Source organism: Desmodus rotundus, chromosome 12 (assembly GCF_022682495.2).
Source record: "Desmodus rotundus isolate HL8 chromosome 12, HLdesRot8A.1, whole genome shotgun sequence".
Taxonomy (NCBI): domain Eukaryota; kingdom Metazoa; phylum Chordata; class Mammalia; order Chiroptera; family Phyllostomidae; genus Desmodus; species Desmodus rotundus.
This window is the reverse complement of record NC_071398.1, coordinates 28523217-28538007: the sequence shown is the minus strand read 5'-3', so window position 1 is coordinate 28538007 and position 14791 is coordinate 28523217. Positions and strand designations below refer to the sequence as shown.

General features: G+C 58.1%; 1 protein-coding gene across 4 annotated transcripts in view; it reads right to left on the bottom strand.

Annotated features, from left to right (window-relative positions):
* Nucleotides 1-14791, bottom strand: part of GSE1 (Gse1 coiled-coil protein) — a 411107-nt gene that overhangs the window by 180402 nt on the left and 215914 nt on the right. Inside the window, exons 1-2 of one of the 4 annotated variants that reach the window (XM_053914690.2) lie at nt 4807-5171; nt 4161-4393 (exon numbers count right to left, since the gene is read on the bottom strand). The exons of 2 other annotated variants lie outside the window; for them this stretch is intronic. In XM_053914690.2, coding sequence (XP_053770665.1) covers nt 4161-4203 — 43 coding nt within the window. In that variant the 5' untranslated portion in view covers nt 4204-4393; nt 4807-5171. Of the gene's footprint in view, nt 1-4160; nt 4394-4638; nt 4659-4806; nt 5172-14791 lie in introns of those variants that run through there. One more of the 4 variants, XM_053914691.2, reaches the window with a different exon arrangement.

Below are 14791 nucleotides of genomic sequence, written 5' to 3'. Positions count from 1 at the left end.
GACCCAGCACTGAGGGCAGCTAGTGATTATTAGGCAATATCTGTGTTCCAAGCACTGTTTACATGTAGTAACCACTTAGTCCAACCCCCCTAAGAGGTATGTGGGGATTCTGAGGCATGTCCACAGATTCTTTGACCCTCTTTCCACCTGGAGGAGAAGCCTCCATCCCCTACCACTGAACCTGGGGGGCTCCGGTGGTGGCATACGAGAGGGGACTGGAGCGGCCAGGCCGAGCAGCCTCCATCTGACTGCACCTCCTGAGACTCTAGGGACTGTGGGCTGCACCCCCAGATTCCTGAGCAAACTAAACACTTGTTATTGTCGCAGCCCCTGTGTTCGGGTGGTTTCTAACGCAGCGGTAGCTCCCTGGGGCAGACAGGTGCTATTATTACTTCCCTTTTTACAGATGAAAAACTGAGGCACAGAGAGGTTACGTGTCTTACTTAAGGGCACAAAGCCAGTAAGAGGCAGCTCCAGGATACAAACCCAGGCCATCTGGCTCCAGACCAGCGCTAACTGCCAGACCAGGTAATAATGGAGCCACAGGTGCCTTGTGCTAACTGGCAAGGGTCTGCTACGCCTACCTGGCTGTTAGGCCCAGGACCTCACAATTAAACTACCTGCTCAGTCTCACTTCTTAATTTGCCTCTTTCTTCCTGGCTGAGGGTATCTAGATATTCTGCCCCCCGCCCCACACCCCCTGCCCAAATGAAGCCAAACCTTTGCAAACCTGGAAGTGGCTTATCTGGCTTACTCACTGAAAGGCACAGGCACACGTGATGCCACCACCCCAGCCTCCCCCAGGAAGTCTTCCTTGCTGGCAGACCTGTTACCGCCTGACCTTCCCTGAAGGGTTTGCAAACACCATCCTCACCTCCCAGGGCTGCTGACCCGGACGGACCAGCTCAGCTGCCAGGGTGCGCCTGGGGTGGGCTGTGGGTTTTAGACAGCTCCCACCACCCTTGGGGCGGGGGATCCCCAGGACCCTGCTTCGGGAATAACCCAGCAACAAGGCTGTGTTCCAGCTGCCCAAGCTTCTCACCTCAACACACCATAACGGCACCCTGTCCACTGCAGAGTGGCCAGCAGCTGAGTTACCCAGACCTGGCTTTAGGCGCAATCCACCCCACATCCCTCCAACAACTGACCACACGGGTCCACCCAGCGTGCTCTGTTCTAACATTGCCCACAGCTAGCCAGCTGGCCAGAGGTGAGCCTGACCTCTCAGCCTTAAGGAGGGGGATGTCAGAGCCCAAGCCCCTCCACTCAGGGGTCTTGAAAACGATGTGAAGGCATTCCTGAAGGTCCGCGCTGAGTTTGGATGTTATTCCAATATTTGTCAGAGCCTAGTGCCCACTCAACATGGAGAAACACTGGTCTAGTTAGACAAATGGCCCCCCTCTAGTCATCCACAGGCATTTATTGAGCATTTACTGCATACTCAACACCTTGCGTGATTCTGAAATGAGAATGAAAAGGATCTCTCTTCATAGAATTGCTGTCTGATAGGAGAGACAGACTAGGTACAAAGGTATGGATTCCACCTAGGAAAAAAAAAACACTGGCCACAAAGACAGGAGGCAGTAGAAGAGATGTTTATGGTTGGGTAGAACCTGGAAGGCTTCTTGGAGGAGTTGGCATTCAAGCGAGGCCTTGAGGTCCAGGCAGACTGCAGACAGAAGCTGGAAGGGCTTTCCAGGTGGAAGAGAAGAGAGTAACAGCTGGCGTTTATTGACTTAGCAGGGTGCAGGCACCGTTATTAACTTGACTGATGCATTCATTCTTGGGAGGGCAGAACCACAATCCCCACGCTACATACGAAGACTGTGGCGCCGAGAGGTTCAGTCACCTGCCTCAAGTCACACAGCAATGAGGAAGTAGCGGAAGGACAGGAGCCTGTGGGTCTGGCACTCTTCCCACAGGCTCCTCTACTCTGTGTGCCTCCTTAGTAGCCAAGGCACTAAACAGAGACAGGAATGGCCAGGACATGGGACAAAACCTGGGAGTCAGCTGGCTGGAGGGTTGGGGGAGGAGCCTGGACTTCTCACCAAATAGCTGCATCCCACAGGCGGAGCAGGGTTGTCCAAGACTGCGACAGAGTGAAGTGACCAGATCTCTCTGCAGCTGGAGGAAGGGACACACAGTGGCCATGGCTGGCTGGCCAGGGACATGGCCCTGGTGTGGGACTGCCCAGGCTCCCTCACCACCTCACTGTGCCTCAGTTTCCTCACCTGCAACACCCAGAGAGCACAAAGCCAGCATCTTTCTCCTGAAGCTGCCTGCCATGGACCTGAGGTGTGACCACAGGCAAAGGGTGGTGCCGGTGCATTGTGAGTCCTCGTTTGTCTGCAAGGGGCTCCTTGGAGACCCCAACCAGCTGATCCAGCTTTCTCCTCCTTGCCCCTCACACTAGGCTCTGGGAACAGAGTGAGGCCCTTCTTGCTCCAAGGAAGTCACTTTCTATGGGCTGGGGAGAAGCCTCAGATTTCACTACAGAGCACTGTGGGCCAAGGACATGGTCCCCTGGGCAGATGGTGGTGCACATTCTCGTGACTGGCCTCCCTGTACGCCCTGGGAAACTGAGGTTTGGAGATGCCTCGTGACTTGGCCTAGGGCACCCAGATGGCGAGGGGCCTTCTGGAACAGCCAAGGTGTCATGGGGCGGGCAGGGCCCTTCACAGTCCCCCTCCCCCAGCTTCTGGAGGAAAGGAGATCAGAGGGAGCCAGCAGAGGGGAGTGACAATCAAACACCTGCATCAGAGGGAGTTTTGCAGGTTCATTTAATGGAAAGGAAGGGAGCCTCCCCTTCCTCTAAGCCCCCGCCCCTGCCCCCGCCCCCGCCCCAGCCCCCCAGGAGAATGCTGGAAACCACCGAAGCTGACATCTGATGGATGGGGATTTGTTTTAAGCTCTTTCTACCCACTGGACTATAATCATCAACTGTTCATGACCTCTCCACAAGCAACTGTTCCCCCCCTGAGTTTTCAAAAAGCAAAAAGCTTTAAAAGCTGCAGTTCAAACAGGCAGAGAGGCACACACTGAGAGATGCAGGGCTGGGAGGGAGGGGAGGCAGGGAGGAGGGGCAGTGGGGACCCCAGCAGCCTGGGTGAGGGGGTGGGGAGCACGCTGGGGCCAGGTGGGTTCCACCAAACTGGTGGAACCCTGCAAACTGGTCTACCTGGAGGAGAAGGCCAGCCTGGAGGTCCAGATGTCCCACCTTTCATGGGAGGGGGCTGCACCGATGCCACCATCCCACCTACCCTCTACAAGGGTGACTATAATCACCCTAGAAAAAAATCTTGGAAACCTGAGCTACTGTTCACTGCTGCCTTCTCTCCATCATTCCCTCTGCCTGCCCCCGCCCCCAGCTAAGAACCTCAGGGGCCCTGCCCTGCCCGATGCCACCTTCACGCCCTCTGCTTGCAGGGTGTCCCTGGGCCTCAGAGTCCTGCTAAACCCTCTCGGACAAGTACTGACTCAGTACTGCCCACAGCAGGCTCTGACACTTCTTATCCTCTCACCGTCTCAAGGAGGTCACCACCTTGGCACAGTGAGCGAGTTCTTCTGTGCACAGGGTTAGCAGGGGCCCATGGAGATGCCAGCGCAATTTGGGAAGGGGGCAGGGGGTGGTGAAAGACAGTTTAAAGCCACATATCACACCCCTGGGCCCCACCTATGTGCAAGGAAAGGGAAGAAGAAACCCCCTCCCCCCATTTCCACTCCTGGACCCTGGTCCCTTGGTTTTCTGCTGACACAAAGGGGCCAGCCAGGGTCGGCACTCCCAGCACACCTTGCGAACTGGCCACGATAACAGGAGCCCCTGGGCAGCAGCAAGGCTGGTACAGGCTGGCCACCTCTGCTGGACAAAATCTGAAGGTGATTCTCCACACTTCTCATCTGCCAGCCCCTGGACGTGCCCCAGGTGCAGCCAGACAGGCGGGCAGATGGAGCTTTTCTACTTTAAAAAATAAATCGATCGGCTTCTTTTCTGAGTTGACAGGGATGAGGAGGCGGCAGGTCGGTGGTGCCTGGGGACCACGTGCATGACCTGGAGGTAATCCCACTTGGCGTGCCAGGCAGGGGTGGGTGGTGCGCCCCAGAAAGTTCCATCCCCAGCCCTCCCCGTCTCCCTCTCCCCAGGCGGCGAGCTCGGCACTTACTGAGGTTCAGGAGCAGGGACGACCAGGTCTTCATGCTGAGCATGCTGTGCCGCCCCCGCTGGCCGCAGGGACCCAGGGGACTCTAGGAAGGGCTTCCCGGCACAGCCAGCGGCGGGGCGTCCAAGCCACTGTACGCTCCTCCAGCCAGCTGCTCACCTGGGGCTGGGAATCCAGGGAGGTGCTAAGGAGGTCGCCGGGCAGCCGGGGCACCGAGGGACGAAGCCCCGGGACTCCTGGGGGGGGGGGTGAGGAGCAGCTGGGGGCGTCCGCTCCACTGCGTGGCTAGCGCCCTGCCCGCTGCGCCCCCACGCGCCTTCTGCAAGGACCTGGGGGAAGTGCTGGGGAGCCTAGAGGGCCTGAGCAGCCTCTCACACCACCCCCAGGGGCGCCCCGCATCCCCTCGCCCGCGCCCTCGCTGGAGGCTTCACGCACCGCCAGCCGTGGCTGAGCAGCCGCCTCGCAGCAACCATCTTATTACCTTCCCGCTCCGCGGGGCCGCGCGCCTCCTCCCCGCCACCCTCCCGCGCGCGCGGTGCCCCCGCCGTTCTCCTCCCCCCACTTCTCGGCGCCCCGCCCGCGGCCGGGGCAGCCCCCGCTCCCCTGCACTTGATAACGCGCTTGTCAAGACTGCTGAGTTGTTCCTGACCTCTCCCCCGCCGCTGCTAATTAAGGCTCCGCCGTGACAGTTCAAGTGCCGAGCATCAAGTTTGCAGAACCAAAGCCTCTAATTGGGGCCGCTTTTCATTTCTCCATCCCGCGGGCTGGGGCTCCCCAGACCTGGGCACTGGCGCATTTTTCTTTTGTATTTTTTCATCAGGGAGGAGGAGAAGGAGAGGAACAGGCACCAGGAGAGGAGGACAGGCAAACAACCAAAAGGCTTGGTGGGGAGAAGCCAGGTGGGGGGACCCTCCCCTGCCCCCAATAGTCAGCCAGGGGCTACAGGACATCTCCCTAGGAGCCCACCTGACATGTCTCCTAACCCAGGAGTCTGTGAACTCCCTGCCTTAGGGCATCAAGGGCCTGAGCCCCACTCGTGGAAGACTGCCTGGGGGACTCCCGGTCCCCTCCCCTCCCCTCCCCCTCCCCCACCAGCAGGGTGTGGCAGGGAGGGGCTGCCCCAATCCTGTGAGCAGGAGAGGGGGTGCTTGTAGCCCACAGCAATAACTCTGCAGAGGGCTGTGGTGATGGCAGGCTTGCCAAGCCCCCCTCCTGGGTGGAGAGGTGTCTCTCTTCTTACACCCCAGCTCCTTCCCGAGGCTACCCGCCTCTCCTTTCCCGATAAGTGCCGGCCAGCATCGAGGCTCTTAGTGACTCTTCAAGCTGCCTTTCTCCTCCAACGCCTACTAAATCAAGCCTGCGCTGAGAGCCACCGGCTGGGAGGAGAGGAGAAGGAGGGGCTGGGATGCTGGCGGGCTCAATGGAGCTGGCAGAGGGCCGGGGAAGCTGGGATAAAGTCACAGGGGAAGAGAAGGTGGGGGAGGTGAGCAGAGGCCCAGCCCTGGGGAGGGAAGGAGAGGTGGGAGGGAGGGTGGTGGGGCTGGGAGGAAACCCAGCAGGAGGTGCTTGAGGTCCCAGCCAGGCTGGCTAGCCAGGCCTCAGCTCAGAATCCTGGAGCCTCAAGCTGCTAGGGGCTTATGGAAATCTAGCGGCCTTTCCCACACTTGCTGGAGTCTGAGAATTCCAGGTGATTCTAATTAAGTTGGGGCTTGTTGTTCCGAGCCACTGCCCAGGTGATTCTTATGTCTCAAGTTTGAGGAGCAGTCTTCCCGGGGGAGGGAGGGGAGCTCAAAGGTTGCCTCATACTGGAGGCACCTGGGGCAGTTTAACCTCCTCCCAGGTTGTCTGGGCCAAACCCAGAGCAATGACCTCACACCTCCGGCAGCAGCAATATTTTCTGAAGCGCTTAGGGGGTTCCTCTGTGCAGCCAGGGAAGAGGGCTGTTGTTCCCAGTCGGTGGTTCCGGGTGGGGGGCGGTGGTTCTGACCCCCAGAGTGTATTTGGCAATGTCCGCGGACATTTTTGGCCCTCACAGCAGGTGGTGGCGCTACTAGCGCGGTGGGCGGGGGCCAGGGATGCTGCTCAGCGCCCACAACGCATAGGACAGCGGCCACCGCCAGGAACCACTCAGTCGCAAGGGCAGGCAGTGCCCACATGGAGGAACCTAGGCTAAGCCAGCCCCAGGCCCGGGCAGAGGTTCTTGGGAGCCCAGCTCACAGCTGGTGTCGAGCATGCTCTGCAGTGGGATTTCTGGGACTGAGCTGACATCATGGCACTTCCACTCTCCGGGCCCAGCCCTGCCCTGTTGTAATCGGACCTTAGGTACTTGGAGTGTACTTTCAAGGTCCCCTGAGTCTGCTCTGCTCCAGCAAAATCTCACCCCATCCCCGCCCCTGGCTTCCTCAGCTCATTCCCCACCAGTCCTGGGTTCTGGAATGTTCCTCGGTTTGTCAACATCCATATTAAAATTCAGGCCCATAGGGCCATGACTGCACGAGTGTGCGCTCCACCTTTCTGCCTCCCTCCCCCGTCTTCATGTCTCTGGAGAGGTCGCTGCTGGCTCCTGACCTGCTTGGAGCAGCCACAGCCTCGCTCACCTCTGACTAAGTTTCCCATCCCCTGCTTGTCAGTTTGCTTTTGAAACTACAGGTAAGTTACACTCCATTTTACTAGGAAGTTTCTCCCTCCATCACCCAGCAGATTAGCAAACAACCCAGTTCCACACCCAAAGAGTCAGGGGCCCCCCCACGGGCATGGGTATTGGCATGAGGGTAGCTTGCACCTTTGCTGGACGTGACAATCACCTGGGAAGTTTTAAAAATACCAGGCTCGGGCCCCGCTCCTAACCAGCCAAATCAGCATCCCTGAGGATGAGGCCAAAGCCTCAGTATTTCTAGAATACAGCATTTCTAGAATATAGGTGGTCCTAATGTGCGGTGGAGCTGAGAACAGCTGCGGCAAGGAGAGGAACACATGGTCTTCACCGGCCAGCCCTGTTGACCTTGAATACACTTGGTTTTTCAGGCTAGAGTGGCTGTAGGGGAATATTTCATCTGGTCCAGGGACACGGGCTGGGAGGGAGGAAGAGTGCAGTCTGTTTGGGCAGAACTCCCAGCAGTGCCGGCAGCACCCCTCCACCCTGGCCTTGCCGAGGGCAAGAAGGGTGCCCTGATTAGACTGCGCAGAGCAGGCATGGGGAGAGCCAGCTATGAGGCCAGGAACTGGGTGAAGGTATGTCCTGCCCCCTCCTCTTTAACCCACAGGAAGCGAGCTGATCCCGAGGCACTGTGGGGCCCGCTGCCTGGTGGGAGCTCTGAGAAACCGCTGGGAACAGACAGAGAAAGGCCGGAAGTGGGAGACAGGAGCGTAGACTGGAATCCAACGGTTATTAACTCAGTGTATGAACTTGAGCGACATGCCCAGCGGCCTGGGGCTTCAGCACCCTCATCTGTGAAGGAGGGTTGGACACACTTGTCCAGCTCTGCACACAGCAAGGGCTCAATGCAAATGAGAAAAGAACTGGAGAGGAGAAATAGTCTGAACAATGACTCGCTCAAGGTCACACTAACTTGTGAGGCCTCAGTCTTCTCATCTATACAATGGGCACGCTGGGCTAAATGATCTCTTAGAGTCCTCCACCTCTGCACCTCCTCTTCCATGAGTTAACAGATCCCAGCCACGCCCCACTAAGCACATGAGCTAAAGACATCAAACAGGGCAGAAGAGATGAGCACCCCGGTTTCTCCAGGGTGAAAGGACAGCTGGGTGGTGTTGGGTTTGTACTCTGAGCCCCTAGCAGCCCACTGGGGGTGGCGGCATCAGGAGCCAGCAGCTGTTCACTGCACAAGAGCACCTGCCCGACATGGGAGACGGGAGCCGAAGCCCGGTGCCCGCTCTGCTCATCCACATGCACCTGCGCTTGCATTCCATCTGTCTGGAGGAGGAAGCGCCATCTAATCTGCACAAAGGACCTGTGTGGGCTGGTGGTGGCTCTGCTGGGGAAGGCCTGCTGCTTTCTGAATCCTACCCTCCTAGTTTCAGATCCCTGTCCTAGGACAGTCTTCCCACCCACAGGCAGGAAGCACACGCTGAAAGTACAACCTCCAGGAGGAACACACTCCTCAAACTGTGCAAGGGGTAAATGACTGACACCCACCTGTTCCTGGGTGCGAGCACGGACAGGACACGGAAGCGCGCCGGGCTGGTCTTTGGGGCGGGCAGGGTTGTCACCCTGGGTATATTCTGCCTGCCCCCTGACTTGGCCCTGCTGTCACAGGTGCAGGGTGAATGGGTACAGCCACCATCAGAAACCACCAAGCCGGCAGAACTGCCATGGTGTCACATACAGCGGTGAAGCGGAAGTTTTAGTCCTTTGATCTCAGACCTGAGATCAAACCTGAGATCAAAGGACTAAAAATGACACACACGACTCTGGACACCCCCATGCTCTGGGAACAGGAAGCAGAAGGCGCAGCCTCAGTTTCCTCATCGATACAATGGGGTCAACGGTACTGCCCTCTGCCATGGAGGAAATGGGGCAACGTCTAGGAAGGACTCGGCCAGGGCCCACTCACTGCGGTGAGCTCTTCGTAAACGTTGGCTGCTGCTGCTGCTGCTCCTGCACAACCAGGGGGCAGCACCAGGCCTGGGGTCATGTTCTCAGTGCTCAGGGGCTCCTGCCAGCCCCCTCAGCCCCTGTACCTGTCCCCCCCAGTCAAGCCATGCTGAAACTGGGTGCCTGGGGGCAGGGAGGAATCAGCCTCATTCCTGGGGCTTGAGGACCTCTCTGGCCTGCTCACTCCTGTTGGCGGGGAAGCCGGGGGACATAGGAGGGAGCCCACCCCTCACCCCACTCCCCACATGCCAAAAGCTAGCCATTGCCAGCTCCTGGGGCTGTGACACATTTCATCACTGGAGGGAGACAGCAAGGTCTGCTGTGCTGACCCTTTAAAGGACAGGGGGGACCCAAGATGACCTGTATCCTCATCCAGGTCAGAGGCAGACTCCCCGAAGCAGCCACCAAATTCCTGGGATTTGTGGCCGGGCGAGCATCTGTGGTCCAGGCCTCACAGGCGAGGCCACCCCTGCCCACCCCCCTTCGTGGCTCCCAATGGAGATACACATTCTCCTGTCTCCTCGCCTCTGCCTCCCACCCCTGTGCTGCCTGCTGCGGGGTCCTGACCTTTTTCAGATAAGCCTGACAGGCCCCTCTCCTTCTCCCTTCCCATCCCTATCCCAGCTGCTCCCGGGCAAATGCAGCTGCCCTATCTTTTGGGGTCAGAGAAAAGCAGGGGAGGCAGGAGCCTGTAGGCTCACCAACTCAGCAGTCCTGGGCTGCCAGCCAGCCTAGGACACGGACTTCTGAGGCTCATTCATCAGAAGATGTCTTTGAGCCCAACTGGTAAAGTCTCCTGGAGAGGAGGCTGCAGATGCCCCTGGCCAATCAGCTCCTTTGGGCACCACCTCGCAGGAAGTGGTTCGTTGTGACTGAGCAGGGAAGGCCTGTTTCTGTCCTCACGTGGTGAATGGTGGAATGGCGTCTTTAGAAAACACAGCTTGCCCCCTGGTCTCCCCTGGGGAAGGGCCCGCTCTCCTCCCCCGCAGGGCCTGGGTTCCTACAACAGCCTTCCAGCAGGTGTTCACCTGCTCAGTTTTCCCCACCTGAGATGCTACATTCATCTCCTTCAAATGGCACTTAGCTGCCTCCAGTCTTCTCACATACACATGAGGCAGAAAAACAACACTCTCCTCCCTGTCCTCAGGGCCCTTGGGGATTTGCAGTCGGCGCTGGTCCCCACCACACGGGCCTTTACTTGGTGCAGTGTGCTGTGACTTGCTGGGGATGCAGGACGTTTGGAACTTCTAGAGCATAAACCTGGAGGCCCTGCTCCAGAACAAACTCTGTTGGTTGGTCCCACCTCCGACCCTTTCCTCTCACAGGGCACACCCCCTGGAATGCTCTCTCTCCATGACTTCCCTTCACCCAGTCCCAGTGCCCCCAGTTCCATCGGTCCCCAAAACCAGACAAAGAGAATGCTGACGGCCGACTCCCTCTGCAGCACACACCCAGCCCACCATGGGTCCGGCCCTTAGGTGACCCTCTTCCCAGCCGGACTGTGTTAACTCAGTGCAACTCCAGCTCCTCTGGACCAGGCCAGGGCGAGCTCAGATTCAAATGCCAGCTCTGTTCCCTAACAACGGTGAATCCCCAGGCCAGTCGCAAGCCTCTCTGAGCCTCAGGTTCCTCATCTGGAATATGGGGACGCCGCACACACCTCCTCGCAGTTACAGTGAAAATGACCAGTTCATATGTGCCTGTAACGTGCATATAGCAGGGCCTGCCCTGCGGGGTCCGCGTGCGTGCGCTGGGCCCTGGGAGGGAAGGGCATTTCAGCCTGGGAAGGGGAGCAGGCAGTAGCTGACAGGAGGGTTTCCAGGCTCAGGAGAAGGGGCCTGGAGCCTCCAAGGGGACCGAGGCATCAATGGAGAGGCTCTGAGGGGCAGGAGGGCTTTGGAGAGGGGTACCAAGTAGGTGGGGTCAGCCCCAGGGCTTTCCTCAGTCATACACGCAGCTGGGGAGTCTTCCCAGATTGGGGTGGGGCGCAACCTCATTCTGTAGATGAGGAAATGAGGCACGGAGGGGAAAAGGTCTGAGCAGTGTCACTTACATGAAAGACAAGGCTGCCACTTTTCTATCCCCCAGGCTCTGGACCCCAGGCCAGGCACAGCCCCCTCTGACCCCAGCCTTGGGAGGTTGTCTCCTGGGGCGGTGAGAAACACAAGCCAACTCCAGCCCTCAGCAGCTGGGGCTCCTGGAGCCACCCTCAGCCCCAAGGTCGCCACCTGATGGGACCTGCCCCACCTCCACTCACTGACTTCACCCTAATTGAAGGGGCTGCTCTTGGCCCAGCCCTCACCAAGCAGCCCCATAGCCCCTGTCGCTCCAGAGCTGGCTCACGCCCACTGGCAGCCTCTTCTTTCCCAATTAATCATCGTCATCAAACACCTGGCACTCGTGCACTGCGTGCTCAGGGCCGAGCCTTCACACACACGTGTTTGCTCACACCGTGGTCTGCACAGCCTCTGAGGACGGGCTGCAGGGACAGGAAGGGGCACAGAGCGCTGGACAAGCTGCCCCAGGTCTCCAAGTCACTGGGTGGTTTTACTGCAGAGCTCCCCAAAACAGCTTCGCTCACACCCCATCAGCTGTGCTGGTGCCAAAACCTAAAACCTTCACCCAGTGCAAGAACCAGAAGGGTTATTTTGTGGTTGGTACCCCCACTGCCCCCATCACACAGAGGGGGGCCCAGGTCCCGGAGAGGTGGGCCTCATCCAGGGTCCTGGGGCTGTGTCTCTCTGCCAGTCTGCCCAGCTGCTGGGTCCCCTCTTGGAGGGGGGGGTCATTAAACCCAAAACACACAGACAAGGGGGGTAATCGTTGCCAAAACACACTCCCAGAGAAGACCAAGTTCTCCAGCCAAGACCCTTGGTGCCACAGGGTGGGGGTGGAGGCACTCCGCAGCCCTCAGCCCCCATGCAGGAGTCTCCACCCGTTTGGCACCAACAGAACACCTGGCAGAGAGGAGGCACTCAATAAATGTTTGTTAAAATAAATGGGAGAAACTGCCAACATGCTGCCCGAAAAGGTACCTGGAGCCCCGCCCACCAGATGTCTCTCTGGCAACATCTATGCTGAGGGCCCCACGCTCAGAGCCTTCTCCAGGGTTCCATGGGCCCGTGAGGTGCAGGCGACCACAGACCTGCCTGCACACTGCAACAGCCTGCGCCCCCAGGGGCCTGGGCGAATCCAGGGAAGAAGGCAGCACCCAGTCTGGGCTTCCAGAAAAACCCGTTTCCTTTAGGTCAGGGGCAGCCAGTCACTCTCACCTGTTAGAACTTTGAAAAATCCCAGTGGCTTGGCTGCTGTCCCACATCAACCACATCAGAACCCGGGGATGGGGTGGGGGGTCGGCATCAGCATTTGCAAAGTCTCGCTGTGACTCACTGAGCTCTTGGTGTGGGGAGAGTTGGAGGCTGGAGTGGGCTCGCCACCTCACGGTAATTACCCAGGCCCCCAGCGTGTCCCAGCTCGTGATGGTTGGGTAAATAAATAAACAACCATCCCAGCAGGGCCGGCAAGCACCACCAAATTAGGGATGCAGAGTCAGACAGCTTGCCTCTCAAGACATAATCGGTTTAATTGCAGGGCCTCGGCGCAGGCCGGGGTGGCAGACTGCTGCTGCACTCCCATCCGTTTTATTAAAATCCAATTATTCGCACTGGCCGTGGGTCTCCAGCGGGGACAAAGAGGCATCTCCAACCAAGGTCAGACCTGACGCTGGGAGATGGGTCCCTGGGGCGGGGACACTTCTTGCTGCGGGCACATGGGACCTGGTCTCTCTGGGAGCTGGAAAGGGGAGGAGGGCGGCCATGGAGGGGACTCTGGGGTTTCGGGCATGTGGGAGGAAGCTGGGCTTCTGTGACGCTGCCGGTCAGAGGGGACAATAATGCCACAGACCACATGACAGCTTTGTGTTGCTGTTGTGGACTGAACATTTGTGTCCCCTCAAATTCAAGTGTTGAAGCCATAACCCCCAATGCAATGGTATTCGGAGGTGGCCTTTGGGAGGTAATCGGGTTAGATGAGGTCACAAGGGTGAAGCCCCCCGATAGGATCAGTGTTCTTATGAGAGGGGAGACGCGAGAATGGTCCCTTTGCGAGTGCACAGAGAAGTCCCATGAGGACCAGCGAGGAGGTGGCGGTCTGCAAGTCAGGAAGCCGGCCCTCGCCAGACACTGACCCTGCCAGACCCTGATCTCCTGCAGCCTCCAAAACTGGGAGAAGTTAACATCTGTTGTTTCAAGCCCTCCACTCTATGCTGTTTTGTTACAGCAGCCTGAGACAGTTGTGGAAGAATTAAAGCACACCAAGTAAATGCCCCAATGCCCACTGATGGCAAATGGACAAACCGACTGTGGCAAATCCACACAACGGACCACCAATGGGCCCCAAGATATGAACACCAATCAGGTGGATTGCAACCGCGTGCCAAGAGAAGGAAGCCGGGCACGAACGTCTTTATACTGAATGCTTCCACCTCTGTGACATTCTAGCAAAGACAGAGCTACAGGGGCAGAGAACAGATCTGTGGTTCTGGGGGCCAGGGAATGACTGCAAATTATCTGGGTACCACAGAATTTTCTGGGTTGGGGGAAAGGTTTTGTATCTTGACCGTGGTGGTGGTCTTACCACTGTATACATTGTCGAAAACTCACCAAACAGTATACTTACAGAGGGTGAAGCCCTGGTCAGTGTGGCTCTATTGGTTGGAGCATCATCCCGTAAACCAAAATGTCACCAGTTCGATTCCCAGTCAGGGCACATGCCTGTGTTGCAGGCCAGGTCCCCAGTAGGTGGGGCGTGAGAGGCAACCACACACTGATGTTTCTCTCCTTCTCTTTCTCCCTCCCTTCCCCGCTCTCTAAAAATAAATAAATAAAATATTTAAAAAGAAAACTAACTAAGGAGTCTAAAATAGAGCTGGCCACAAAGTGAACCTGTGAGAGGGTGTCCGGGTGCAGCTACGCAGTTCAGACTCATGCAAAGGGGCTGGAGGGAGAAGGCCACCGGGGCTGAGACCCTGCCCCCGCCCACTGGATCAAGCGGGGAGCCCTGGTGAGCAGGGTGGCAGGAAGGGGGCTACTCATAATTCGTCTGCCAGAGGTGGCGCACCCCTCTATACTTCCACAGTATTATTATTGTCATTGTCGTCATCATCAAATTCTCAAAGCAGCTCTTCCACCCCTATGTTTTACAGGAGGCAGGATCAGAGAAGTCAAGCCATCTCTCCAAGGTCACACAGCAGCAACGCAAAGCCTGGCACGTGGGGCCCAGAGCCCTGACCCACAATGGCTACTCTGTGCCAGCTCCTTCAAGTCACTCAGCAGTCACCGAGTGAATCTTTGCTGAACAGAAAGCAAGGCAATTGGGTTTCATAAGCCTTGTTCCCTGAAGACAGGAGTCACCACTGGGCTCACATTTCCAATCAATCTTACTTGGCAAACATTCCTCCTGTCATCTGGGCCTTATGGAAACTGGCTTCTCAGGTGACCCTGAAGCCAAAGGTGACATGATGGGGCCTGATATAGAACCCCGGGCTCCCCCCAACCTCACCCTGCAGCAGGCTGCTGGCCCAGCGAGGGCCCTGAGGTTTCCCCGCCACCCCTAGCTCTGCTGTTCCGGGCTCTTCCAGGACAGCACCATCCAGAAACGTCGGTTGGGCTGGGAACAGCTGCCTGGCGCCTTCCGAATGCCTCAGATGTGGTGCGCGGGCAGGAGCCCCGAGCCAAACTGCTGCCACTAGGTGAATCAGGCCTGCCATCAGAGCCACAAAGACCAATTAAAACGAGGGGAAAAACAGCCTTCCGATCTCCCAGAGCACCCCGGCCAGCTGCTCCCCGCTCCCACCTCGCCAGCCCCGAGGGGCCAGGGGCTTGGTTTCCAGCTTGCTCCCTCCTGCCCGGGCCACCTGCCTCTGACAGCAGCAATATTGCTGCCCGCCTCCTAAGCCTCTGCTCTGGCGGGCGAGGGCTGAGGGGCGGAGGCACCAGGGAGGCAAACAGCTCCTGGATTT